The sequence below is a fragment of the Dromiciops gliroides genome, chromosome 1 (assembly GCF_019393635.1).
Source record: "Dromiciops gliroides isolate mDroGli1 chromosome 1, mDroGli1.pri, whole genome shotgun sequence".
NCBI lineage: Eukaryota > Metazoa > Chordata > Mammalia > Microbiotheria > Microbiotheriidae > Dromiciops > Dromiciops gliroides.
In genome coordinates, this window is record NC_057861.1 from 481,124,142 (window position 1) to 481,150,308 (window position 26,167).

General features: G+C 38.3%; 1 protein-coding gene across 2 annotated transcripts in view; it reads left to right on the forward strand.

Moving 5' to 3' along the window:
- Positions 1-890: 890 nt before the first annotated feature.
- The window catches only part of HACD4 (3-hydroxyacyl-CoA dehydratase 4), a 42,133-nt gene continuing 16,856 nt past the window's right edge, over positions 891-26,167 (forward strand). The window contains exons 1-3 of one of the 2 annotated variants that reach the window (XM_043978392.1): positions 891-980; positions 5,440-5,543; positions 8,565-8,692. In XM_043978392.1, coding sequence (XP_043834327.1) covers positions 5,447-5,543; positions 8,565-8,692 — 225 coding nt within the window. In that variant the 5' untranslated portion in view covers positions 891-980; positions 5,440-5,446. Of the gene's footprint in view, positions 981-5,363; positions 5,544-8,564; positions 8,693-26,167 lie in introns of those variants that run through there. The other variant, XM_043978391.1, reaches the window with a different exon arrangement.

The window sequence follows — 26,167 nt, forward strand, 5'->3', positions numbered from 1 at the left end:
GAGAGAGAGAGAGAGAGAGAGAGAGAGAGAGAGAGAGAGAGAGAGAGAGAAAGAGAGACAGACAGACAGACGCAGAGAGAGAGAGAGAGAGAGAGAGAGAGAGAGAGAGAGAGAGAGAGAGAGAGAGAGAGAGATGGAAATGTCCCATATCTGAAACAGTAATTAGCTTTAAAGCCCCTGAAACGGGTGTTCTTTACCTGGTACGTGCTTTCCATTCCCAACCCCTTGTAACTCAGAGCCCTTATGATTTCCCAGATTCCAAAGAAGAGTTGGGGGACCTCTCTGAAGTTAAGAACTTTGGTTGAACTAATCCATCACAAGGAAAAGTCTCAGTTCCTGTAAAATGCACCCAGTTCCTCAGAGAAAATAACTACAGAAAGAACATCACCATTCACAGTTCCGTGAATCCCAGAGCAAGGAGGGATTTGGGATTTGGAGCCGTTTGCACGCCCCGATCCAAGGGGCTCATATATGGGATCACAGGATCACAGATATAGCCCTGGAAGGGATCTTAGGAAATCTCTTTACAGATGGTTTCTTAAAAAAAAAGTTCTTAGACACTAAAGAGCCAACTTCCCTCCTCTGAAGAGTGGGGAAGGGAAGGGGAAATGCCAGCCTCCCCAGAACCCTTGCTACAAGTCCAGCTGGTGGGGGGAGTGGCGGGTGCAGCGAAAAGAAAATGAAAAGGCCTTTCCTTAAAGGGAGTGAAGGAGGGGAAGAGAGAGAGGCCCGAAGGCAGCCACAAGTTGCGTAGAGGGTTCCCCACGGGGCTGGATCTAGGGAACTGAGGAAAGGGGAAAGGGCTGGGCGCCCAAGGGCAGGGGCGGGGTCACGGAGTAGTAGCCCTAGACGCTCCACCTCTTCCCCTCGCCCGGACTCCTCTCCTCCCCAGAGGAAGGCAGCACAGAGCCAACAGAGCCCGAGGCAGTGACAGCTCGACCCCGAGCTGGCGCAGAGATCCCTGGTGCTGGGAGCAACAGGTCTGGCTTTGGGGGCTTGGGAGAGGGTAGGAGAGAAGGCAGGAGAAAAGGGGAGGAGAAGAGAGGGCAGGGCAAGGCAAGACTAGGCAGGGCAGGGCAGGGCAGGGCAGGGAGGGGTGGGGCGGAGCTCGACTGAGCTGAGCCATTTGGGGTAGAACAGCGACCACCACTTCTGTGGAGTCCCCAAATTCTTGGTAGGCTTCTCATGAGCAATATACCTTGGAAAGAGGGGGCATGAGAGAAAGGAAAGAAGTCTAAGGGTGAGTTGAAGCAGACAAAAACAAGCCTAGAACAAAGACTTTTAACTGGCATCTTGGATCAGGATAACTTGCCAAGATGCTTCCTGCCTCCTGACAGCTCCAAAACCTATCATGCATACCCCTCGCCAACCCGCCATCTCCCATTATCCTCCAGGTTGGGCTTTCTCCAGCTTTTCTGTGGTTTCATGCCAAGAAACCTAGAGGAAGTGGTGGTCCTAGGAATGGGGGGAGGGGGAAAATGAGGAGGAGGACTTTAAGCTTCTGGCAAAACAAACTGTTCCTGGGGCTAAACAGAGTGTGAGTTTTTCCTGAAAGAATGGCCTTAAAGCTTAGTGACCCTGTCGTCTGTAGGGGGGCAGGAGAAGATTTGTTTTGTTTGTTTATTTTGTGGAGCAATGAGGGTTAAGTGACTTGCCCCGGGCCACACAGTTAGTAAGTGTCAAGTATCTGAGGCCGGATTTGAAGTCTGGTCCTCCTGAATCCAGGACCTGTGCTTTACCACTGCACCCCCTAGCTGCCCCGGGCAGGAGAAGATTTGGCTCAAGCAAGCCCCTGGTCATCCAGATACCTGGTCTGAAGCCAGGTGTCCTATAGAGTCCTCGTTTTCACCTAGAGCCCTGGTTGGGTTGTTCAGGATAACAGCTCCCTGTTTACACTATCACCCAACAACTACTACCATACCATCTAACTTTGTGCTCTTATCTGAAATGTCTCATTTCTATCTCATAGCCTATTCTTGATTACCTATATTTCTCACAGTATCATTGATTTAGAGCCCAAAGGGCCATTTAATGCAGTCCTCCCATTTACACATGAGGAAACCCAGCCCCAGAGGGGGATAATAGGATGTTACAATGTCCAAGATCATTCAGGTAGTAAGCGGCAGAGCTGTGATTCAAACCTAGGTCATTTGATTCCAAATCCTGGTAGTTCTCACTGTATTATGCTGTCTCTATGACACATCTTGAGTTCCAGGCTGTGTTTTGCTTGTGTTTTGGAGTTTTGGGGAAAAGGAGGGAGAGATTTTTGGGCTGTCTACATTTCTCAGTTTATATATGACTAATAAATGAAAAATTGTTTTGGCATCAGTCTTATCAAAACTGCCTTCACCGATCCTACACTAAAAATAATGTAGTACATTCCAAAGGTGTGTGTGTTTATATGTGTGCATAGTTTGTTTATGTGTATGTATGTATATATTAGGGAGAAATGTATATATTTGTGTATATAGTTGTGCTTTCCACTGTTTCAAGATGTGTTTAATAACAACTCCTTTTTATTTCCATATGTGATCAATAGTTCATAAAACCATACATTCAGAACTGAAAAGGACTTTATGGGGCAGCTAGGTGGTGCAGTGGATAAAGCACCAGCCCTGGATTCAGGAGGACCTGTGTTCAAATCCGGTCTCAGACACTTGACATTTAACTAGCTATGTGGCTCTGGGCAAGTCACTTAACCCTCAATGCCCTAAAAAAAACCCACCTTATCTTAATAAATAAAAAAAAGGATTCAGCAACATACTTAAGGTCACAAGGATAGGAAAGAGCAGACTTGGGGACTTTATGTAATTTATCTTTATGGGGGGGATGCCTTTTGTTTTTTACACTACATCTGTTTCTGAATACATCCCTTTATCCTACAATCTATTGTAAAAGGGGGAAAAAAGACTTTAAAAGAGGAAAAGAAGTAATTCAACAAATCTAACAACACTCAACCATGTCTGAGAGTATATGTAAGCATTTTCTTTCATGTCTGCATATCATAGTCATAAACCAGTCAGTTATTTATGTAACTCAATACTTACCAGTCAAGGAATGGTTCCAACAGGTATTTATTTGCCAATTCTTCATAGCGTGACTTTTCTAAAGTAGTAAGGTCCCCATTTAGTTGTAACAACCTTAGAAAATGTTTTTGTTTTGTTAAATTCTCAGTGAACTGCAAGAGTAGACTTTTATCAAGGATTATGAAATCATGTTGAAATGTTCATAGGATATTTGTGTTTATTTGTGTTTAAAAAAACCCAAGCTATTAGCAGGTAGTTAAGAATTATTACTCCTGCCACTACTGCTATTATTCACAACAAAAGCATAGGTTCAAAGAATTGGAGATAGAAGATACCCAGAGATCATCTAGTCTAACTAACCACCTTATTTTATAGATGAAAAACTGAGGCCCAGAGAGTGTGCAAAATAATGTGTTATATGCAGCTGAGCCAGGATTCAAACCTAGGTCACCTGAATCGAAACCCATTGCTCTTTTCATTGTGCTATACTATGGAGATCTATGGTGGTTCAAAAAAGACTAATCTCATAATCCCCTTAGGGAAAAAAAAAAAAGGGAAATGATTGCAGAATACATATTGCCAGCAACAACAAGGATAAAAGAATAATAGTACTACTTGTTAGTAATCTTCAAGAATTGGTGTGAAATTTGTGGTAATAAAGTGAATTATTTTTCAAATGAATGGTCTTCTTTTGAGTGGCAAAACCAAATATCCCTCTAGGACAATTATTTTGTGGTATTTGTGAGATGCAGGGTTTTTCAACCACTCCTATTCACCCTTGCTTCTCTCTACTACTGACTACTACTATAGGATAAATACTTACCTTTTCATCTGTTATATAATCTAGTTCTGTCCGTAGTCCTGGATTTTTTTTCCAAAAAGGTATGGATCTCATATAATTAAAAAAAAATGTTTACCTTTTCGTCATATAGGATTCCTGATATAAATGGAAGTTATAGCAAAGGATCTGTAATTTTCTTTCTTTCTTTCTTTCTTTCTTTCTTTCTTTCTTTCTTTCTTTCTTTCTTTCTTTCTTTCTTTCTTTCTTTCTTTCTTTCTTTCTTTCTTTCTCTCTCTCTCTCTCTCTCTCTCTCTCTCTCTCTCTTTCTTTCTTTTTTTTTTTTAGCTCTGAGCCCCCAGTCAGAATCTTAACTCTAGCAAAACACTTACATGCTAGTTCCCATCTTCCCAGGGAGATATTTCCCCCTCAGTTGCTCTCTTTTCCTAGTAAATACACTCATACTCTTTTAGGCCTGTGGTTAACATTGTTTATAAACACATAATAAGCATTTAAAACAAATAAAAGTAAACAGACTTTCTGGTACCCATAAAGAAAAGGAAATAGCCATCCCAGAACCCTGGCTGGCTTTCCATTGCTATCCATGAGCCACTTCTTCCGGCCTCAGTTACAATCCTCAACTGCACTATTGCCTTGTTCTTTTTTTTTTTTTTTTTGGTGGGGCAATGGGGGTTAAGTGACTTGCCCAGGGTCACACAGCTAGTAAGTGTCAAGTGTCTGAGGCCAGATTTGAACTCAGGTACTCCTGAATCCAGGGCCAGTGCTTTATCCACTGCGCCACCTAGCTGCCCTATTGCCTTGTTCTTAAAGAACAAGGTTAGGTTTCAGCTCCCTTGGTACCTTAGTTCTAAACCCTGTAATCTTCCAGTCAGTCAGAGATCTAAGAAATCCCATTAAGACAATGCCCTTTAGGCTTAACTACTTTCATTCAACAACCCTTCTGAGTTCCCTAGTGAAAGGCCTCATCCTAACTCATGGTGATTTCTTAGTACATTTCCCAAATCTTCATCACTGCAGACTAGGCCAAAACCAGGCAATGACCATACAACTTCAATCTAGTCTGGAGTTCAAGATCACACAATTCTTTAAACTTCAAGGCTCTTCTATTGGTCCATACAAATGAATGAATGAGGAAAAGTTAGAGGGGCAATCTGTGCCCAAGGCTTAAGTTCATTATTTCTACTTGTATAGGGTGGGCCAAAAGTCATAAAGGGGTCTGATGTTTTAATAACTTTTTGAAAATTATTTTTCCTTACTTTTAGCCATGTATGATATTTGATTTTACAGATGTAATATAAATTCATTTCCTATATGTACTACATATAATATGATGGTATTTTAAATTAAAAACAAAAAATAAAGGAGTTATTAAATATTCTTGACTTTTTGTCCACCCTGTAGTTCAGTTGCTTTAGTGGTCATTTTAGATGAAAGTAAGCTGCTCAAAGTCAAATCTTTTGCATAGTGAAAAAGAGCCTACTCAAAAGTTTTAGATCTTTACAAGGTGCAAATTGATCCAATCAAATCTGAAAGGGTCACACTCTTATGCTTTTTACTCATCTTTTGGGCATTTTTCCAAATAAAAATTTTAATTATGCTTTTCTGTATTCACAGGTATAGAATGAACACCTACCTTTTCATTTACTATTTAATCCAGTTCTGTGGACACTCATGGATATTTACAAATATGATAGTCAGATTTTTTTCATTTGGGAAAGGTAAGATCCCTAAATTTTTTTTTTTAAATGTTTACCCTTTTTACATGTTCATATCAAACATTTTTTCATTCCTGTGTTCCTCATCTTATATCCTTAAATCTCTCTCACAAGCATAGTGTTAGGGGAAGCTAAGTGGTGCAGTGGATAAAGCACCAGCCCTGGAGTTAGTAGGACCTGAGTTCAAATCCGGTCTCAGACACTTGACACTTACTAAGCTGTGTAACCTCGGGCAAGTCACTTAACCCCAATTGCCTCACACACACACACACACACAAAACAAAAAACCCCAAAATAAACAACCCAAGCATGTTGTTATTACACTTTTTCTCAAAAATTGAATTTTTTTTTTAAATTTTGCCCTTAAATTGTCAAATCCAACTCCTTTATGAGTCTCCCTCTTGATCAGGGAATCTGCCAGCATGAAATCAAGACATCCAGGTGGTACAGTGGATAGAGTGATGGACCTGGATTCAGAAAGACATACATACTAAACTGTGTGACCCTGGACAAGTCACTTAACCTCTGTTTGCCTCAACTGTAAAATGAAGATAATATTAGCACTTACCTCCCAGGGTTGTTGTGAGATCAAATGAGAGAATAATTGTAAAGTGCTTAACATAGTGCCAAGCACTTATGAGATTCTATATAAATGGTAGCTATTATTATTAAAACCATATATCAGGCTTTCTGCCCAAAAGCCCTTTTATTGATAGAATTAGAGTCTTAAAAATTATCTAGTCCCAACCCCTTAGGGAATAATCATTTAAACTCTCATTGTAGGGGCGGCTAGGTGGTGCAGTGGATAAAGCACTGGCCCTGGATTCAGGAGGACCTGAGTTCAAATGTGATCTCAGACATTTGACACTTACTAGCTGTGTGACCCTGGGCAAGTCACTTAACCCTCATTGCCCTGAAAAAAAAAAACCTCATCTAATCTAAACTGTCATTGTACAGATGAAGGATCTTGGGCCTAGAGCAGTTATAATTTTAAAATCATTGCTTACATTTACATTACATTTTCAATGTGCTTTTTGTATACCCCCATTTGATGATAATAATAGTATTAGTAGCTAGCATTTATATAGCACTTTAAGGTTAAAAGTCACTTTATATATGTTATCTCAGTTGAGATTCACAAAAGCCCTGTAAGGTAGGTGCTGTTATTATCTCCATTTTGCAGATAAGAAATCTGAACCTGATAAGGGTTGAATGACTTGTCCAGGGTCATACAACCACTAAGTGTCTAAGGTAGGATTTGAACTCAGATTTTCCTGATTCCAGTCTTGTGCACTATCTGGCCTAAGAGGTCATAGTATCCTTATTTTACAGATATTGAGACTAACATTCAGAGAGTTTAAGTGATTTGTCCACATAGCCCAAAGCACAGACAGTACTTGGAATTCATCTCCTTTCAAGTTCTTTCTACTACACCTAACATCTTACCATTATTTTTTGGACTTGAAACTAAATTAAAATAAGAACTAACTATGTAACATATATAATTTTGGATTTATGGATCACTTCCTATCTCTTTTCGGAGCATTCGATTCTAACTCAGTATTATTAATTATGCATATTCAGGCACATCATTAACTAGCTAGATCTTTCAGATCTAACTTCTTTCCTAAAATTATGCATAAATATATCAAGCTACCAGAAGCAGCGCCCTTGACACCCTCAGATTCTGAAAGACTTGCTTCCCACTGTTAAGGCCTTAGTTTGGTCCTTGGTAGCAAATTCTCAATGAAAAAATGATACATTTTTTGTGGGTAATGCATTATGATGACTAATTATATGAACACACTTCAATCATTAATGCTAACAAATAGGCTTTCCTAAAAAGCAAAGACTAGTTTTTGGCAGCATTTCAGGTTGTTCAAAATGGATAATTTAATGACTACAACAGCTTAGCTTCATTTGGGTCTCCAAAGTGGTAAATGTTGGCATAGTTTACAACCCCATCATAACCTTGGGGTTTTATAGTTATCTATAAATAAGCATTTATAGTGAAAATGTCAGCTAAAACTGAAACAGTAATATGGAGAAACCCAGTGAATGATAAGGGATATATCTCTGGTTCTTACTTTCCTCATCTTTAAAATGGCTGTTAACATAGTATCCTGCCCCTTCAGAGAGTTTTTAAGGGGGAAATGCTTTCTATACCTTAGAGAAATGAGAATTGTTGTTTATAAAATATAAAAGTAAAGAATAAGAAGTGCTAAGTGCACAAAGCTCTCTAGTCATTTTTTTTTTCTTCAGGGATTATTAGGTTGTTTCAAAAATTTTACAGAGTATTGTATATGAGGAGTTTAAATTCTGAAATATTCTCCATCCCTATAAAATGATAATAATAGTTGAAAAATGATGATTATTGTTAATATTTATGATAATGCTATAGCTAGTATTTATGTGGCTAGGTGGCACAATGGATAGAGCACCACCCCTGGATTCAGGAGGACCTGAGTTCAAATCTGGCTTCGGACACTTGACACTTACTAGCTGTGTGACTCTGGGCAAGTCACTTAACCCTCATTGCCCCACAAAAACAAACAAACAAATAAACAAAGAGATAGATCGATAGACAAACAAACAAATAAATAAAATATTATCTCATTATATCCTTACAACAACCCTGGGAGGTGTTATTATCCCCACTTTACTGATGAGGAAACTGAGGCACACAGGGGTTAAGTGACTTGCCCAGGGTCACATAACTAATAAATGTCTGAAGCAGGATTTGAACTCAGGTCTTCTGGATTAGAAGCCCAGTGCTCTATCTACTGTCTCACCTAGGTGCCTACTGTTACAAAATGTTAAAAAAAAAAAAATCTGCCAAAGGGTCTTCTGGACCTTGTAATTCAAGAGTTCAGGAATACCTCTCTTCAAAAATGAGGCATTGTGGAGTCTTACTTGACAAAGAGCCAGTAAAAATACTTTGCGAAGTTTCATAGATTTGTTTTAGTATCATGTTTTTTGTTTTTCTATAATTTTTAGTAACTCGATTTTTCATTCTGGGGACAGATTCTATGGTCGATACTTTCTATGCTATTGGACTTGTGATGCGCCTGTGTCAGTCCCTTTCCCTTTTGGAGCTTCTGCACATATATGTGGGCATTGAATCAAATCGGCTTTTTCCCAGGTTTTTGCAGGTATGTTTTAATTAAATCTTTAGAGATTATAACTGGAAATCTGTTTCAGATTATGAACTTCCGCTATTTCAATGATCAGAACATAAATCATTACCTATAGCCATTGCTAAGTGGAATTAATTCCATATTAAGTAGAGTCAACAAACATTTATTAAGAACCTACCATACACCTGGCACTGTGCCAAGACCTGGGGAGGCAAGGAAAGGCAGCCACAGTCTCTGACCTCAAGGAACTCAAAGTCTTGTGAAGGAAGACAACATGCAGATGATAACTTACAAACAAATAGATAAAAGATAAATCGGAGATGATGTTGGAGGGATTAAGGAGCATTAAAGGAGGACTGGAAAAGACCACTTGTGTGAGGTAGGGTTATTCCTGGGATCTGAAGAAAGCCAGAAATGAAGAGGAAGAGAATACAAGGCATGGTAGACAGCCAGTGGAAACACCTAGAGTTGGGAAAGGAAGTGTCCTCCTGTTCAAGAAGTAGCAAGGAGACCAGTGCTACTGGATTGTCAAGGAGCAGGAGGGAACCAAGGTGTAAGGAGATCGGAAAGGTAGGAAAGGGACAGGTTAGGAAGTGTCTTAAAAGCCAAAAATTGGGTTTTATAATTTATCTTGGAGGCAACAGAGAACCACTGGAGTTAATTGAATAGGGATGGGGCTGGAGATGGAGAATGGTCATATGTACAGTTCAGGAAGATCCCATTGTTAGCTGAATAGAGGATGCACTGGAGTGGGAAGAGATTTTAGGCAAGAAGACAAAAATCACAAGGTGTGAGGTGATGGGGACCTATGCCTGGGTCATGGCAGTGTCTGAGGAAATATGCCTTCATTTTTTATTTATTTTTTTTTTAGTGAGGCAATTGGGGTTAAGTGACTTGCCCAGGGTCACACAGCTAGTAAGTGTTAAATATCTGAGGCCGAATTTGAACTCAGGTCTTCCTGAATACAGGGCACTGCGCTACCTAGCTGCCCCGATATGCCTTCATTTTAAAGTAATGGCTTTTGGTTGGAGTAGCTACCTGGGACTCTGGTAGAAATCTTAGCTTCTTGGGGCAATGGTAGATGTTGCTTTTTAAAAATACTGTTATGTTGGCTCTGTGCTGGAGAAAGATATTAACAACCATTTCCACTCTATCTTTTCTATCCCTACCTACTATATATTCCGAGAATAGAGTACCCTTCTGTCCTCTGTCACCATGCCACCCCTTTCTTGGTAAAATAATGGGCTTTCAGGGCAGAATGGAGATACCATAGAGAAGTAATAGCTTTGGGGAATAGGAATACAACTGGAACCAGAGAGGTCACATACATATATCCCTTCCACATCGCAATTTTCTCATCGTGTTTTCAATGTATCATGGGTTGGCATAAGAAATTACTGTAAATGGGAATTTGGGGGGAGTTTTGTAGAAGCTGCAGTATTTTTACTTAACATTGACTTACATGTAGACTATGACCAAATATCTAACCCCAATTTTTATGCTATTTTTTTGTTTTAGGGGTTTGGGGGGGGCAGGACAATGAAAGTTAAGTGACTTGCCCAGAGTCACACAGCTAGTAAGTGTCAAGTGTCTGAGGCCACATTTGATAACCCAAATTTTATAATAAGGTCCCATAAACACTTCATAAAAGAAAAAGAAAAAGAAAAAGATCAGACATCTCTGATACAAAGCTACGGCCAAAATATTTCACACAGATTTTCCAAATTGTGGGAGCATGTGCTCCTGACCCCCATGATGTGAAAGGGATAACAGTATTCCAAATTTCTCTTTTTACAGAGAAGCCCACAGAGATGAACTGAATCTGAGCAATGTCACTGACAGGGACCGAGTGTCACAAAACATGATTATTGCCCCATTTTAGAAAGGAAAGGAGGGGAAAAACTTGAATGGTAGTATTTTCACAGAGAAGGAAGGAGACCAAAAGGAAATGTAAATATGTACATATAAATATGATTAAAATTAATTTGAAAACTAACTTAGAAAGAGATCCCCTGGGAGAGGAATGAAGGATAAAGATAATGGATAGGAACAGAGACTGGAGCTGTGATTTCGTTAGTATAGAGAACTTGTAGATGAAGAAAGTATAGGTTGACATTTCTACAATTTACAGTCTTAGAGAGTCACCTAGAGCAGTGAGAGATTAAGTGGCCTTGCCCAGGGTCACACAATCAGTATGTGGCAGTGATAATAATGGGTGTTTTGTTTTGTTTTAGTGAGGCAATTGGGGTTAAGTGACTTGCCCAGGGTCACACAGCTAGTAAGTGTTAAGTGTCTGAGGCTGAATTTGAACTCAGGTCCTCCTGAATCCAGGGCCAGTGCTCTATCCACTGTGCCACCTAGCTGCACCAATAATATTTTTTTAAAAAAAGAAGAGGAAGAAGAGGAGGAGAAGGAAGAGGAGAAGGAGAAGGAGGAGAAGAAGAAGAGAGGGAAGGAAGGAAGGAAGGAAAGAAAGTGTGCCAGTGAAACATTTTTAAAAATACACAAAAAGAAGGAAATATAGAAGTTAAGTCAGACAAGAATGGCAATGTAGGTACTACAGAGTAAAATGTAATATATACTTAAAAATAAACTGTGATAGAAATTCACATTTTCATATACAATCATCACTTCTTTGTATATGGAAATTTTAATGTTTGATATTTGTCAAGTTCTTAATTTAACCAATTTTAAACTGACCAAAACAAAAAAAGATTTTGAGAGTATTCTAGATTGGGGGGGCAGGAATCAAAGGCTATCAGAATTCAGCTCAGCAATAGATCACTGCAGAATAGGTATAGAGTTTTTGCATGTGAACATCACTTGTGATATTTAAATAGTCTTGAGAACTATCAAAGGATTGGAAGCTACATAAAGTAATAAAATCCTAGAGAGATTATGACACTTTGTCATTTCTAATCTTTGAGAATTTAATTTTAGAGCTCTGCAAAAATGATGTTTGCTATGACTAATGCATTTCAACTGTAGAAGTAAAAGTACAAAACAAATATTACATCAGTGTCAAGTACGGCTATCCCAGAAACTAATTCCAATTAAGAAATATTCTTTAGCTAAGTTAAATTTAGATGGGGTTTTCTTGAATCTGTTTCCTTAAAAAAATTATAATTGATATAGATTGAACACAAGAGTATTCTGTTTTGTAAAATTTATTTTACTAGAGTTGTGACAATCAGGTCTGTCTTGCTTTGAAATGAGACAAAATAGAAAGCCTGCCTGCATAATGATGGTGAACATGGTTAGTTAACCATGTTATTTAAGAGGCAAATAGCTATTCTATGTACTTGCCTCATTTGGCGGTAGGGAAAAGGAAGAAATAGTATTATAATACCACATAATGACGTTCCATATTTTAACTGTTTTCTGTGGCTTGGATTTCTGGCAATATAGTAGAGTAATTATGTTATGTTGGTTTCAGAGTAAAATAGCATTTTAAAATTCAGTAGATAGATATATTATAGGTCATGTATATGTTAAGAATATACATTATAGGGGCAGCTAGGTGGTGCAGTGGATAGAGCACCAGCCCTGGAGTCAGGAGGACCTGAGTTCAAATCCAGCCTCAGACACTTGACAACTTACTAGTTGTGTGACCCTGGGCAAGTCATTTAACTCCAATTGCCTCACCAAAAGGAAAGGAAGGAAGGAAGGAAGGAAGAAAATACCTTATACTTTAAATTGCTATGTTTTCATTATATTCTCCTGTACTCTATTTTCACATTTAGATATCTTGGTTGTTGTTGGGGGGTATTGTTTGTTTGCTTTTCGTTTTTTCTTAAGAAATCAGACTTTTCATTAGTACTAAGATGTGTGTTGGGGAAATATAGTTATTATATAAATATTAGTTATTATAGTTATATTGTTATACTGTGTGCCAACAACTTTTTAAATCTTCATCATCTTCTTATTTCATTATTCCTTCTTTTTTTTTTTTTTTTTTTTAGTGAGGCAATTGGGGTTAAGTGACTTGCCCAGGGTCACACAGCTAGTAAGTGTTAAGTGTCTGAGAGGTATTCCTGACTCCAGGGCCGGTGCTCTATCCATTGCGCCACCTAGCTGCCCTCATTATTCCTTCTTGAAGCTTTTTTTTTTGGCAGGGCAATAGGGGTTAAGTGACTTGCCCAGGGTCACACAGCTAGTAAGTGTCAAGTGTCTGAGGCCGGATTTGAACTCAGGTCCTCCTGAATCCAGGGCCAGTGCTTTATCCACTGTGCCACCTAGCTGACCTTCATTATTCCTTCTTAAAAAGCATTTGAGGAGGGAGGTGTTGGTCAGGCAGTCAATATGTGTTTATTTTATTGCCTCTTATGTGCTAGGCAATGTGCTTAGCACTGGGGATAAAAAGAAAAGAAAAAGCCAGTCATTTATTTCAAGGAATTCATAGTCTAATGGGTGAAGAATGGATGAATTAATAGAGTAGATGAGGGAAAGGAAAAACAAGGTGTTGCCTTTGGGTTAGGGAGAAAAGATTATTATTATTATTATTATTATTGATAAGAGTTAGATTTGTAGTGTTTTTTTAAGTTTGTAAAGTGCTTTACATATGCTATTTCATTTACTTATCACCACTCTGTGAGGTTGTTGATATTATCATCTCCATTTTACACATATAGTAAGTGAAGTTGACAGATATTTAGTGACTTGAACAAGGTCTCAAAGCTACTAAGAGTGAAGCAGGATTTGAATTCAGGTCTTGCTGACTCCAAATCCATCACTCTATCAATTGTGCCATCTAACTTCCTGGGCAGAGTGTTAACTCTTTAATGGTGCATGCTTTCTTTGAAAGTTTTAAAGTTGACATGAAGCATGATTAAGATCTTACCTTTTCCTCCCCCTTTATTTACATACTTCTCTCCATGTTTTCTAGCAGAATGAAACAGGATCTGGAGAAAATTTCAAAAACCATGATATCCTATCCAAAGTTTCCCCCTTTCCATTATTCAAGAGCCACAGTTGAATAGAAGACTGCTGTATTTCCTGTTCCTATAAAATATGCTGAGAATTGAGACAACACTAGGGCTGCCTCCTTTTTTTTTTTAAACAGCAAAATTGTGTAATAGTTCTTGGGTACCCTTATTTCCCATTTCTTTTAAAGGAAAAAAAACCAGAGCAGATATTGGCTAAATTACTCATGTAAGAGTTAATCATACTTGATTAGAAAATTACATGGGGCTGGTTAATTTCAAGCAGTAAGCAAAATAAGTCATTGTAATTGTTTTTAGTAGTTGGCATTAATTTCTAAATATAAGTTAAACCTTTGCTGTCTAGCCTTTGTGAGAACTTGCAAAAAACTCAAGGTGAGGCACTCTATCTTCAGTGTTTTTTTATTGTCTTTTTTAAGAAGGCAAAGCTGACCCTAGAAATGAAGGCTCCTTTATCATCTGGTTGAGCTGCCAGATGTGGGTTTTCTTTCTTTTCTTTTCAAAGGCCTTACTTTATCTGACAGCTGGGGAAAGCCATTATGACTTTCTAAAATTATGCTCAATTTAAATAAGTGTTAAACAGCTTGGTAGAGAAAAAAGGAAACAAAAAGCCTAAACTTAGCAGAATAGTCATTGATATATATATATATATATATATATATATATATATATATATATATATATATATATATATATATATATATATATATATATATTTCATGAGTTTTTTACGTGTAGGGATAAAAGACAGAGTCATTTGCAAAACAGATTTTTATTTTGTGTCTTTTCATGGCCTTAAAATAATTTCTAGAAGTAGCATAACATAGTAAGTATTGCATTGGACTAGGATTCAGGAAAACCTGGGCCCAAACCCTTCTTATGATGCTTCCCTTTTTGCCCCCCTCAGTTAATACAGACGTATAATTAATACGATTTGTAAAAGTCACATGTTGAATATATTTTTTTAAAAATCATGAAACAATCCTTTTGCTTTTCTGTATTATTTAGCAGACGCTTTGTGACAGAGGTATTTTTTAAAAACCAACCAAATAAACAAAAAATCTTAACAATCCCCTTTCTCTTCCCCATCTTTGAACCACATGATGCTTTCTTTTTGACCATAAGAAAGTCACTTGACATTTCCTAAGAGTTGCTTTCTTCATCTTTAAAATAGAAATAAAAATAATCATAATGGTAATAGCATTTATATAGCACCTACTATGTGCCGGACACTGTGTGAAATAATTTACAAATATCACCTCACAATGACCTTGGGAGGTAGGTGCTATTATTTTCCCATTTGAAGAAACTGAGACAATTAGAGGTCAAATAACTTAGCCAGGGTCTCATAGATAGTAAGCATCTGAGTCTGGATTTGAACTTGGGTCTTCCTGACTTAAGGCTGAGTGTTCTATCCACTATACTACCTAGCTGTAGTACCTGGTCTTGGGGTTGGTATGAGGCTCAGATGAGATAATATTTGTGAAATGTTTGGCAACCCTTAAAGCATTTGTATGTATTTGTATCATTTAAATGTGTCAATGTCACTTAAATATCATTAATATGTTGCTATATAATTATAAATACCCAAATTAACTACAAACAATATGTGAAGGAAGATGCAATCTGTATCCAAAGAAAGAACTGATAAATAGAACTATGTATACAATGGTTTTACATACATATGTGTATGTGTATACACACACATACATATTTGTGTCTAATAATAGCCATCTCTAGGACAGGATGGGCAGAGGGAAGAAAGAAAGTTATATGACAACTTTATCATATATTTAAAAGGAATAGCAAGTTGTCCATAATAGATTTGTAATTTCATGTGCAATCATCTTTTTTTGTTGTTATGCTATGTTATGGAAATGATTGTTTTATTCCACAAATTAAAAATGAAATAATTTTTTAAATTAAAAAAAATAGGGGGTGGCTAGGTGGCGCAGTGGATAAAGCACTGGCCCTGGATTCAGGAGGACCTGAGTTCAAATCCAGCCTCAGACACTCGACACTTACTAGCTGTATGACCCTGGGCAAGTCACTTAAACCCCATTGCCCTGTCAAAAAACAAACAAACAAAAAATACATTGATATATTCTCATTTTACATCATAGCGACATCATTGAAATATGCAAATATTTTACTACTTCAAAAATATGTGATTTAGCTTCACAGGTCTCCTTCTACTGCTGCAGCTCTTAATCCTACCACAATTTAGTAGAGCAGGGGTTCTTTATTTGGGGCTCATAAACCTTTTTTTTTTAATTAATTTATTTATTTTCGGGCAATGAGGATTAAGTGACTTGCTCAGGGTTACACAGCTACTAAGTGTCAAGTGTCTGAGGCTGGATTTGAACTCAGGTCCTCCTGAATCCAGGGCCAGTGCTTTATCCACTGTGCCACCTAGATGCACCTCATAAACTTTTAAATATGTATATATACATATTTACATAGAGAGATAACTGCATTTTAATATAATTTCTTCCCTTTGTAATCCTTTTTTGTTTTATTTTATGTTTTTAAAAATAATATTCTGAAAAGAGATTCATAGGTTTCACCAGGTTGCCAAAAGATGTGCTGGTAAACGTTTAACAAGGCTCTTTGGAGGCCTGAGAGTCAGGGAACTTCAGTTTGATGGCCTGGCTCCACCAATCCTGTGGCACTTTATCCATTCCAAAAAATAACTTAAGTTAACCCTCCTCTTCCCCCAAAAGAAAAAAAAAACAAGTGACTCTTTGAGGGGGAAAAGTATACTAGACACACTTTTAAGTTTAAATCTACATCATTAATATTTTCTCCATCACTTTCTTAATTTAAGTCTAGGGAACCAACAAAACAATAAATCAAGCCCTGATCTGTAGCTCACTGATTTCCAAGGTGTAAATGCTCACCCTGAAAATTTAACAATTAGCTCTTAAGAGAGAAGAAAATCCAGCTCAGTACACCTCTGGGTACATCTCACACACACACACACACACACACACACACACACACATACACACACACACAAAGGTTAAGAACCATTAGAGAGTAGGTAGTACAAATTGTTCTAGAGATCTTAACAGAGATCATTGCCATGTCCAAGGAAACTTCCCCACCCTTAGGCCAACCTGGTGATAAGCCTCTCTGAGCTTAGCCAGACTGGTCCTTGGTTGAGAGACACACAATTTTTTACCAGGCCCAAGCTTTTGATGCTTTTTCAGGTTGTTTGGAATTGCTGAAGTTTGGTCTCTGCTGGCATAGACTCTCAAAAACCCAGGGTCAACCTCCTAGCCCCAGTGAGACCTTTAAGTAGGGTGTTAATGCAGAGTCATTTCTATATCTGTAAGAAAATATCACATACATAGCCCAGGGCACAGAACATGCCTGTAATGCCTACCAACCAGAGAGACTGAAGCTGGCCGGTCATTTGAGTTTAAGAGTTCTGAACAGTAGCAGGGCTAAAGTTTATCTAAAGCTCTAAGTCTGGAGCCATTATGGTGAGCCTTTGGGGTCAGCTTGTCATAAGTCTGCCTAATGAAGAAACTGAGCATGTCAAAGAGTCTGTGCTGGTCAGTAGTGGGTTTAGGTTATGCGTGGCCACACGGCTATTCTGTCAGGCTGGGTAAGATAAGGAAGGCAGGCTGGAAGAAAAGAACACACATTAGATACTTGATTTATTTGGTTGCTAAAATAGAAAGCAAAATAATAAGATTCAAGAACAGCAAGAAAGTTAAGAAAAAATGCAAATGGGAATTTTTAATATCAGTTTGCATTTGTATTCCTTAAGGAAAATGTCAGTTTTCCCTTCTTTGTCAAGGTATGGAACAATGTAGAACACTGTATTTTATTGTCAGACTCCGATGATGTGTTGATTAGTTTTTCTAAACTGTTTTACATGCTTTGTTATGAGGGATGGCTCTCTTAGTGGGGGAGGGACAAATTTAGAAAGGAACGTGATATTCTGGAGAGCAATTTGAAACTATGCCCAAAGGGCTACAAAACTGTGCATACCCTTTGACCTAGCAATACCAATACAAGGTCTATAACCCCAAAGAAATCAAAGAAAAATTAAAAGGACAAAAATATTCATAGCATATATATTTATTTTTGTGGTGGCAAAGAATAGGAAATTAAGGGATGCCTATCAGTTGAAGAATGGCTGAACAAGTGGTAGTATATGATTGTGATGGAATACTATTGTGCTATAAGAAATGATGAGGAGGATACTTTCAGGGAAAACATGAAAGACTTAAATGAACTGATGCAAAATGAAATGAGCCAATCAGGAAAACATTGCACACACTAATAGCAATATTGTACAATGAAGAATTGTGAATGACAGCTATTGTCAGAAATACAACGATCAGACAGTTCAGAAAGCCTTATGATGAAAAATGCTATCCACCTCCAGAGAAAGAACTGATGGAGTCTGAATGCAGATCAAAGCATTTTCTTTACTTTGTTTTTCTTGGGTTTTTTCTCTGTGTTTTATTTCATAAGATGACTAATATGGAAATATAGTTTGCACAACTGCACACGCATAACCTGCCAAATTGCTTGCCTTCTCAATGAGGAGGGAGGAAAAGAGAATTTGGAACTCAAAATTTTTTTAAAAAGTGTTAAATTGTTTTTAACAGGTAATTGGAAAAAATAAAATATTTTTAAAAGGAAGGTGATATAAAACTCCCAATATTTCAATAACATTTTAAAAAGATGTGATTTACTGTGAGAATATGAAGACTGCCTGCACCTTTCCCGTATTTTCATCAACGATATTTAGGTGGTGCAGTGGATAGAGCACCGGCCCTGGATTCAGGAGGACCTGAGTTCAAATCTGGCCTCAGACACTTAACAATTACTAGCTGTGTGACCCTGGGCAAGTCACTTAACCCCAATTGCCTCACAAAAAACAAAGAAAAGTATAGACCATTTTAGGAGATTAAGTTTCAGTTGCCTCTTTGTGGATGATAGTACACTCTAGATCCTCTTCAATTCTTTTGAGAACTCCTCTTGGCTGTACCTTGAAAATTGATCCCTGAATGTTTTTAAATTTGTGTTATCTCAGATCACCTTGTCTAGCCCTAACCACTCTCTTGACATCTAGTTTTGCATCTCCAACTAGATTAGCCATCTTAACGTCCCATAGACATCTTAACCTAAGCATGCTATTATCTTTCCACTCAAACACTCCCCTCTTCCTAACTTCCCTATTAATTACTGTTGATGGCACCACCATTCTCCTAGTACCCATGCTCCAAACCCAGGTATCATCCTTGATCCCTCATTCTCTCTCATATTTCATATCCAATCAGATGACGTCTTACTGTTTCTACTATCGTAAAATCTCTTTCCTCTCACACTGTAACCATTCTGATACAGACTCAAACTACCTCATTGGAAGAGCCTACGGATTGGTTTCCCTGGCTCAAGTCTCTCCCTATTCCAATCCATCCTCCATTCAGCTGTCAAATCAGTCTTCCTAAAATGCAAGCCTGATCACATCATCACCCTATTCAATAAACTCCAACCACTCTCTATTGACTCCAGGATCAAATATTTGGCTTTGAAAGCCCTTCCTACCTTTCTGGTCTTTTTATGCCTTATTCCCCTCTAAGTATTCTACAATCTAGTGGCATTAACATTCTTACTGTTCTTCCAAGACAATACTCCATCTTCTGACTCCCAGTGCTGTTCCTCGTGCCTGCAATTCTCTTCTTCCTCCTCTCAGCCTCCTAACTTTCTTGACTTCTTTCAAGTATCACCAATAGTCCCATCTTCTGCAAGAAGCCTTTCCCAGTCTTCCTTAATCTCAGTGCCTTCCCTTTGAAAGTGTGGTTTTGTTCAGTCATTTTTCAGTTGTGTCCAACTCTTCATGCTCCTGTTTGGGGTTTTCTTGGCAAAGATACTGGAGTGGTTTGCCATTTCCTTCTCCAGCTCATTTTACAGATGAGGAAAGTGAGGCAAACAGAGTATAGTGACTTGTCAATGGTCACACAGCTAGTAAGTGTCTGAGGCCAGATTTTAAATCATGGAGATGAGTCTTCCTAACTCCAGGCCTAGTGCTCTGTCCACTGCACCACCTACACCCCCTCCCCCAATAATCTTGCATATATCTTGCTTGTAAATAGTTGTTTGCATGTTGTCTCTCCCATTAGACTGTGAGCTCCTTGAGAGCAGGGACTGTTTTAGCCTTTCTTTGTATTCCCAGTGCTTAATAAGGGCTTGGCACATAATGTGTTTTGTTTTGTTTTGTTTTGTTTTGTTTTGTTTAGGCAATGGAGGTTAAGTGACTTGCCCATGGTCACACATCTAGTAAGTGTCAAGTGTCTGAGGCCGGATTTGAACTCAGGTACTCCTGAAGCCAGGGCCGGTGCTTTAACCATTGCGCCATCTAGCTGCCCCCACATAATGTGTTTTTAATAATTCTAGATGATTGATTATTTCCAGCAGGAAGGAATTCCTTCTCTGTGTACTTGTTTTAGATTATTCATACTCTGATTTATCTTCTTCCTTATAATTGCCATTTCCTCAAATAGTACATCTGACAATCAGGTTTTAAAATACAAATGCAATGGTTTGAGCTATCATCCCCGATGAAAAACCCTAGTGGGTCTATTTCATTTCATATCTACTTGTGGTCCTTCTGTTTCATCTACAAATTCTCTTAGGATAATCTAGTTTAACTAGGTCTCACGCCAAGTTCTCTTCAGGCTTGTTTCCCCCTCATCTGCTTTTCATTGTTCGTTGATTTGTGAGGTGGTACTGCACTTAATCTTCCATCTTTTTCCTCCATAATGTTTTGAAAATATCTTGCACTCTCAGTAATTGTTGCCTGGGGCTGCCATGTTTCTCTGCTAATTTAATTTAATAACAAGATCAAGCATTTACTGGCTGAAACAGGTCCTCGGTCTTTTCTGCCTCCTTTTTGTGACAATTGTTTTGTGTCCATTAAAATTATGACTTGCCTTTACTTTTGTCCATTTCTAATTTTTATTCACACCACAGCTTAAATACTTTAGGTTAAGCTCCACTTCCTCTCATCTTTATCCTTTTTCTGATTTGTCTTTTATTTTGATCTGTGTTCTGACCAGTCATTGATTACAGATAGAGATGTTTGATTATGAAGTGACTCCCACATTAGTAACCAGAAATTTCCTCTTGTTTAATATATGGTCAATCTCATTTTTCATATTCTTATTAAGTGCTCACCTCAAGAAAAATCTGATATACAGGCATTGACTTTTGAATACTCTATAACCTGCCCCCCCCACATCATATTTTACAATATAGGTAGATTAGAGTCTGAGGGATCATTAGATCTGACACTTTAAGGGATCTTTTTTTCCCTTTTTTTTTTTTTGGTGGGGCAATGAGGGTTAAGTGACTTGTCCAAGGTCACACAGCTAGTGTCAAGTGTCTGAGGCCGAATTTGAACTCAGGTCCTCCTGAATCCAGGGCCAGTGCTTTATCTACTGTGCCACCTAGCTGCCCCCACTTTAAGGGATCTTAAAGATCATATCCTCATTTTACAGATAAGGACATTGAGTTCCAGAGAGAAGTTATTTTGCCCAAAATCACACACAAAAAAGGTAACAAACAAATAAAAGGTCCTTTTACCCAAATCAGGGTTATTTTTAGTCTCTTCTCTTTCTTCCTACCCAAAGAACCAAACTTCATCATCACCTATCCAAAAGGAAGACTTAGCTTTTCAAATCTCTAAGATCCATGCTACCCAACAGCTCCCTGAGAGATCCTACATCTGGGCAGGGCTTAGAAGCTCAGAGGGAGTAGGACCTCACCAAGCTAGTAAGAGACCTGAGTTCTCACTATGGGATAAAAACCATTTTATGGCCTTGGCTCCAGAATATGACCTGTGTACCTTCAGTGCTGGAACTAATCTGTCTTCTTTCATGCCCTCTGCAAGACACAGTCCTTCCTTCTCCTCCTCTTATTCTACCTTTTCCCATGTTTCTTCTTTCCTTTTTTTCCTTCTTCATTTCAGGATCTATTCTCTAGGATGGGTAAAAGACCAACATGTAGAGGATTGAGAATGGAACCAGCAGCTATGTTGTAGAGGATCTTAGCCTTCTGTTGAGTAGCCTCTCAAAGTCCATGGCCCATTTGATTTTCTGAGAAATTTTTCAGGATGAGGCCCTTATACTTCACTGATTATCCAGAACCATTAAAATACTAAGGTTAGCAGATCCTCTTTGATGATTTCTGACCATTCATGTTTTCTTTTTTCTTCTGCCCACCTCTCCAATGAAGCTATGGAGTATCAAAGTATATGTTGACTGAGACTGAAGGATCCTGTCATGTTTTTAGTAGACCTTATAGATTTTCTATGTTTCTTCATTTTCTAACAGATGTTGGCATGGAAACTCCAATCATCTTCATGACAGCAATGTTCACTTATGCTCAAGGCGAACACTTCGAAATACAGTAATGAAGTGCCCCTTAAAATTTTTTTCCTCATTACCTTTGAGTGCTCAGTGAAACCAAATATTCCAACTTTCTGGGGCTGAGGAAAACTCTTGAACAATCCTTCCAGTTAGCTACTACAGCTTTGTGACTATGTGGTTTCATTTTCTGTGAAATTATCAATATGGATATTGGTTCAGTTACCCAGTGGCATATCAACTGGTTAGTCAATGAACAAAGATCTTAAATTCACAATCAAAGAATCTGGGAACATCTATTCTGACATGTACCTGAAGAGAAATAGCCTTAACTACAATGTCCATGACATGTGGCCATTCTCCTTTGAAAACCTAGCAATGGAGAACCTAGCGAGGCAGTCTGTTCCACTTTTAGAGAGCTCTAATTATTAGACAATGTTTCTTTCTTTTCTTTTTTCTTTCTTTCTTTTTTTTTGGGGGAGGGCAGGGCAATGAGGGTTAAGTGACTTGCCCAGGGTCACACAGCTAGTAAGTGTCAAGTGTCTGAGGCTGGATTTGAACTTAGGTCTTCCTGAATCCAAGGCCAGTGCTTTATCCACTCAGCCACCTAGCTGTCCCCCCGCCCCCCAAATTTTGCCTATCCTAATAATGGACTTAATTTGTTTTGTCATTGCACAATAACATTCAATGGTTCTGTAACCACTGAAAAATCTGTTTGCTTGTCAAACTAATTTTTGTTGCATGTTGTTTTTCCTGATCTTTTGTGCACTCAGTTCAATGACTGTAATGGATAGGATCTAGCAGCTATAAGTAGCAATTCTGGTGTTTGGGGCAATCAGGACGAAACACAACCTGGGAAAGATCAAAAGGGTGTGTGTGTGTGTGTGTGTGTGTGTGCGCGCGCGCGCGTGCACTAATGTAGAACTCCCCTTGGGGACAACTACCCTTTTGCCATGTGCTATCTGGTAGCTTTCTATTTTGACTAATTATTGTTTCTAAGTGCTGAGGGTTGTTTCTAAGCTGCTGCAGTTCTGATTACAAGTGTTACTAGGTTTTAAAAAAAAATTCATTGTACAAAGTCCCCATTGCCCTGCCCTAGTTATTGTCTGAGATGTGGTCACCAAAATGCCAGAAACATGGATTGACTTTTTTTTGGACCCACTATTTTTCATTATATAGTTTCATCTCCTATCTTTTAGGACATTTCCTTGATTCTATATTTATCCCCACTAAGGAACAGATTAGCAGCTCAGCAGTTTCTCATTAGTCTTTCTTTTATAAGAAGAAAGGCATGTCGAAAAATGTCAAGTACTTCCCCTTTTCTGAAGTAGGGTGGCTTTTTTTCCCCCTTATCCCTAACTCTTGTAACAACCATAAACATTATCATTTATGGAGCTTCTCCAACTTTGTTTATTAAGAATAGCTGTTCACATTTATAGGGCACTATATAGTTTTTAAAGTATTTTCCTTGGAACAATCTTATTCTCCTCAATTTGCAGAAGAGGAACCTGAAATTCAGAGAATTTAAGTAACTTGCCCAAGGTCACATGGCTAAGTATGTGTTAGAGCTGGAATTTAAACCTAGCTCTCCTGTCTCTAAGATGGTGTAGTAGAGCGTATACTCAGGATAACCCCAAAAGCATCCCATGGCTATTTCTCTTTCATCCATTGGTCTCCAAAATAATATTCTCTACTCCTTCCTTGCCCCAAACTAGAAAATTCTCCCCTGTTTTAGGTTAAAATAGACTAACCAACTAATAACTTTGTGACCACGGTCATACTTAACCTCCTGAGTCTCAGTTTTCTTATCTATAAAAATGAGATAATAATACCTGTAGTAGCTATTGTGCAAGGTTGTTATGAAGTCCAAAGGAAATAATGTATGCAAAGTGCTTTGTAAACTTATAAGTGCCAATTATTGTTGCTGTTATTTTCACTTCACCAATTCAGCCTCCTGAACAGAACAACAAGCTCTTGTAGAGTGCTGGACTTGCAATCAGCAACTCAGGTTTCTGATATATAATCACACCGATTGTGGCCTCTAGGTGGCAGAGTGAATTTGGAATAAGGAGGAGCTGAGTTTGAATCCTACCTCAGCCATTTATTAGATGAGCGACCCTGAGCAAATCACCTACCTTCTCTCAGCCTCAGTATCCTTGTCTGCAAAATCAGGAGAATAACATCACAATAATAGCTATTGTGGTAAGGATCAGATGAAATTGTGTAAAGTGCTTTGTAAACTTTAAAGCACTGTGTAAATGCTTGTTGTTGTTATTATTGTTGTTGTTATTATAATTGCATCAAAAATAAATCCTAACAAAAGAAATAAAGATGAAATCAGTTCCTATCTTTTTTTTTTAGTATTTTTAAGTAAACTTCAGGCATCTTGAATGTTGGTTATTAGTTTTTGTAGTTGAATTATAGCAGTGGTTTTTCATATCATTAGTTATGGTTAAATTTCATATGAAAATTATGATATATTTTGTACCCTCGTTAGGTTTTTTATCAGTATTCAGTTCTGTGACTTTTGCTTCAAAATCTCCTCTGGTTTTTGGTGGTTTGTGTGTAGCTCTTAGTGGTGGATCAGGGGATGTTATTGTGGTTAGTTCTGGTTGAGCCTTTGAGGTTTAATTGCATTGGGAGGCAGGAGAGTGATAACCAAGTCTAAAGGTCGAGGAATGTTTTTTGCAGTGTGATGCATGGGGCTACATATGATGGCCTTGGCAGCTACCTGCTATGTTGGTGGTCAGTCAACAAGATCTGAATGGGCCCTTCCAGTGAGGTTGGAGTGCTTTCTTTCATTGATGGGCTTTCGTGTAGATCCAGTCTCCCAGCCAAAAACTGTGGCAGGGGGATTGAAACAGTTGGGGGAAGACTTTTGATACCTGTTGGCAAATAGACTGAACATATTTCATTAATACTTTACAGTAATTCACCACAGTTTCATATGTCAGCTGGAGATCTATTTAATGTGGCACACCTGGAATTCTGCCTAGAATTCACATAGAGCACATAATGAGAATCTCATATAGTGTAAGTTCATGCTTTTTGTTCACAGAGTTTTTAAATGTGCATGAGAGCCACAGGCAGAACTTCAGACCACTTGTGGCTGATTTGTATACAAATTTTGTATTTTTATTTTAGAATTCTAGTGTTTAGCAGCTCCATCGAATTCTTGGTTTTATATATGCTTCAGAAAAATGCGTTCCATTACACATTTCTTCTGAGCATTAGCAACCAACCTCCACTATTCACAGGAATCATAGGCCAACCAGGAGAGCCATCACTACAGTAATCACAGCTGGCTATATCAGCTCCATCTTTTACTTTTACTTGATCATCTTCCTGATAGCTCAATGAATTTGTAACCGTAAAAAATTTAAATATCTCACCTGGGAAATGGGGGCTATTACTGCCTAGAGTGAGTTGTAATTCAAACTGGGGAATGAACAATTCCTTAAGGAGTTTCTTAGCAACAGTGGTTGGGTTTGCATTGCATACCAATCGTAGGCTTCCATCCACTGCAAATTCATGGCAGTAATAACAAGAACAGGTACAACACATAAGTCTCTGAACAAAGTTAACCTGCAAGTTTAACAGATGTTCCTCACAATCAAAAGTCCAAGTATGCAAGTTCCAATACTAAGGGCACTTGTGAGCCATTTGGCTGCTTGACTCATAAGTCCTTTGGGCTAGCTGTTAGAATCTTGGGTACAATGTATACTGCAGGCTGTTGTGATTGTCCTTATTGTATTTTAGAGCATGTCTATGGTGATCTTCAAGGACTTGGGATTTCCAAAATTGTCAGCCCAAGGAGCATCTAGATGCCTCCTATGTAAGCCATCTCAGCTGGTGGTTTAAAGTCTCAATCTGCCATATTGCAGATTGGCGTGCCTTTATCAGCTGTTTGTCTGCCTTTCCTAGTATGTCTTTGGGTTTATGAAATGTCTCTTGGGATCTTGGCACTCTTTACTCAAAAAGGTGGCTGGGAACTGGGAGAGAGAGCAGATGCCCTGAATAAGCCTTTTGTATAGGACTGAGATGGGGAATAGTCTAAGCAAGTTCCAACTTCTTCTAAGGAAAGTCCAACAAATTATATGAATGACCATTACTGTCATTGGAAGTTTCTGGACAAATGGAGATATTACATCAGGAATGAA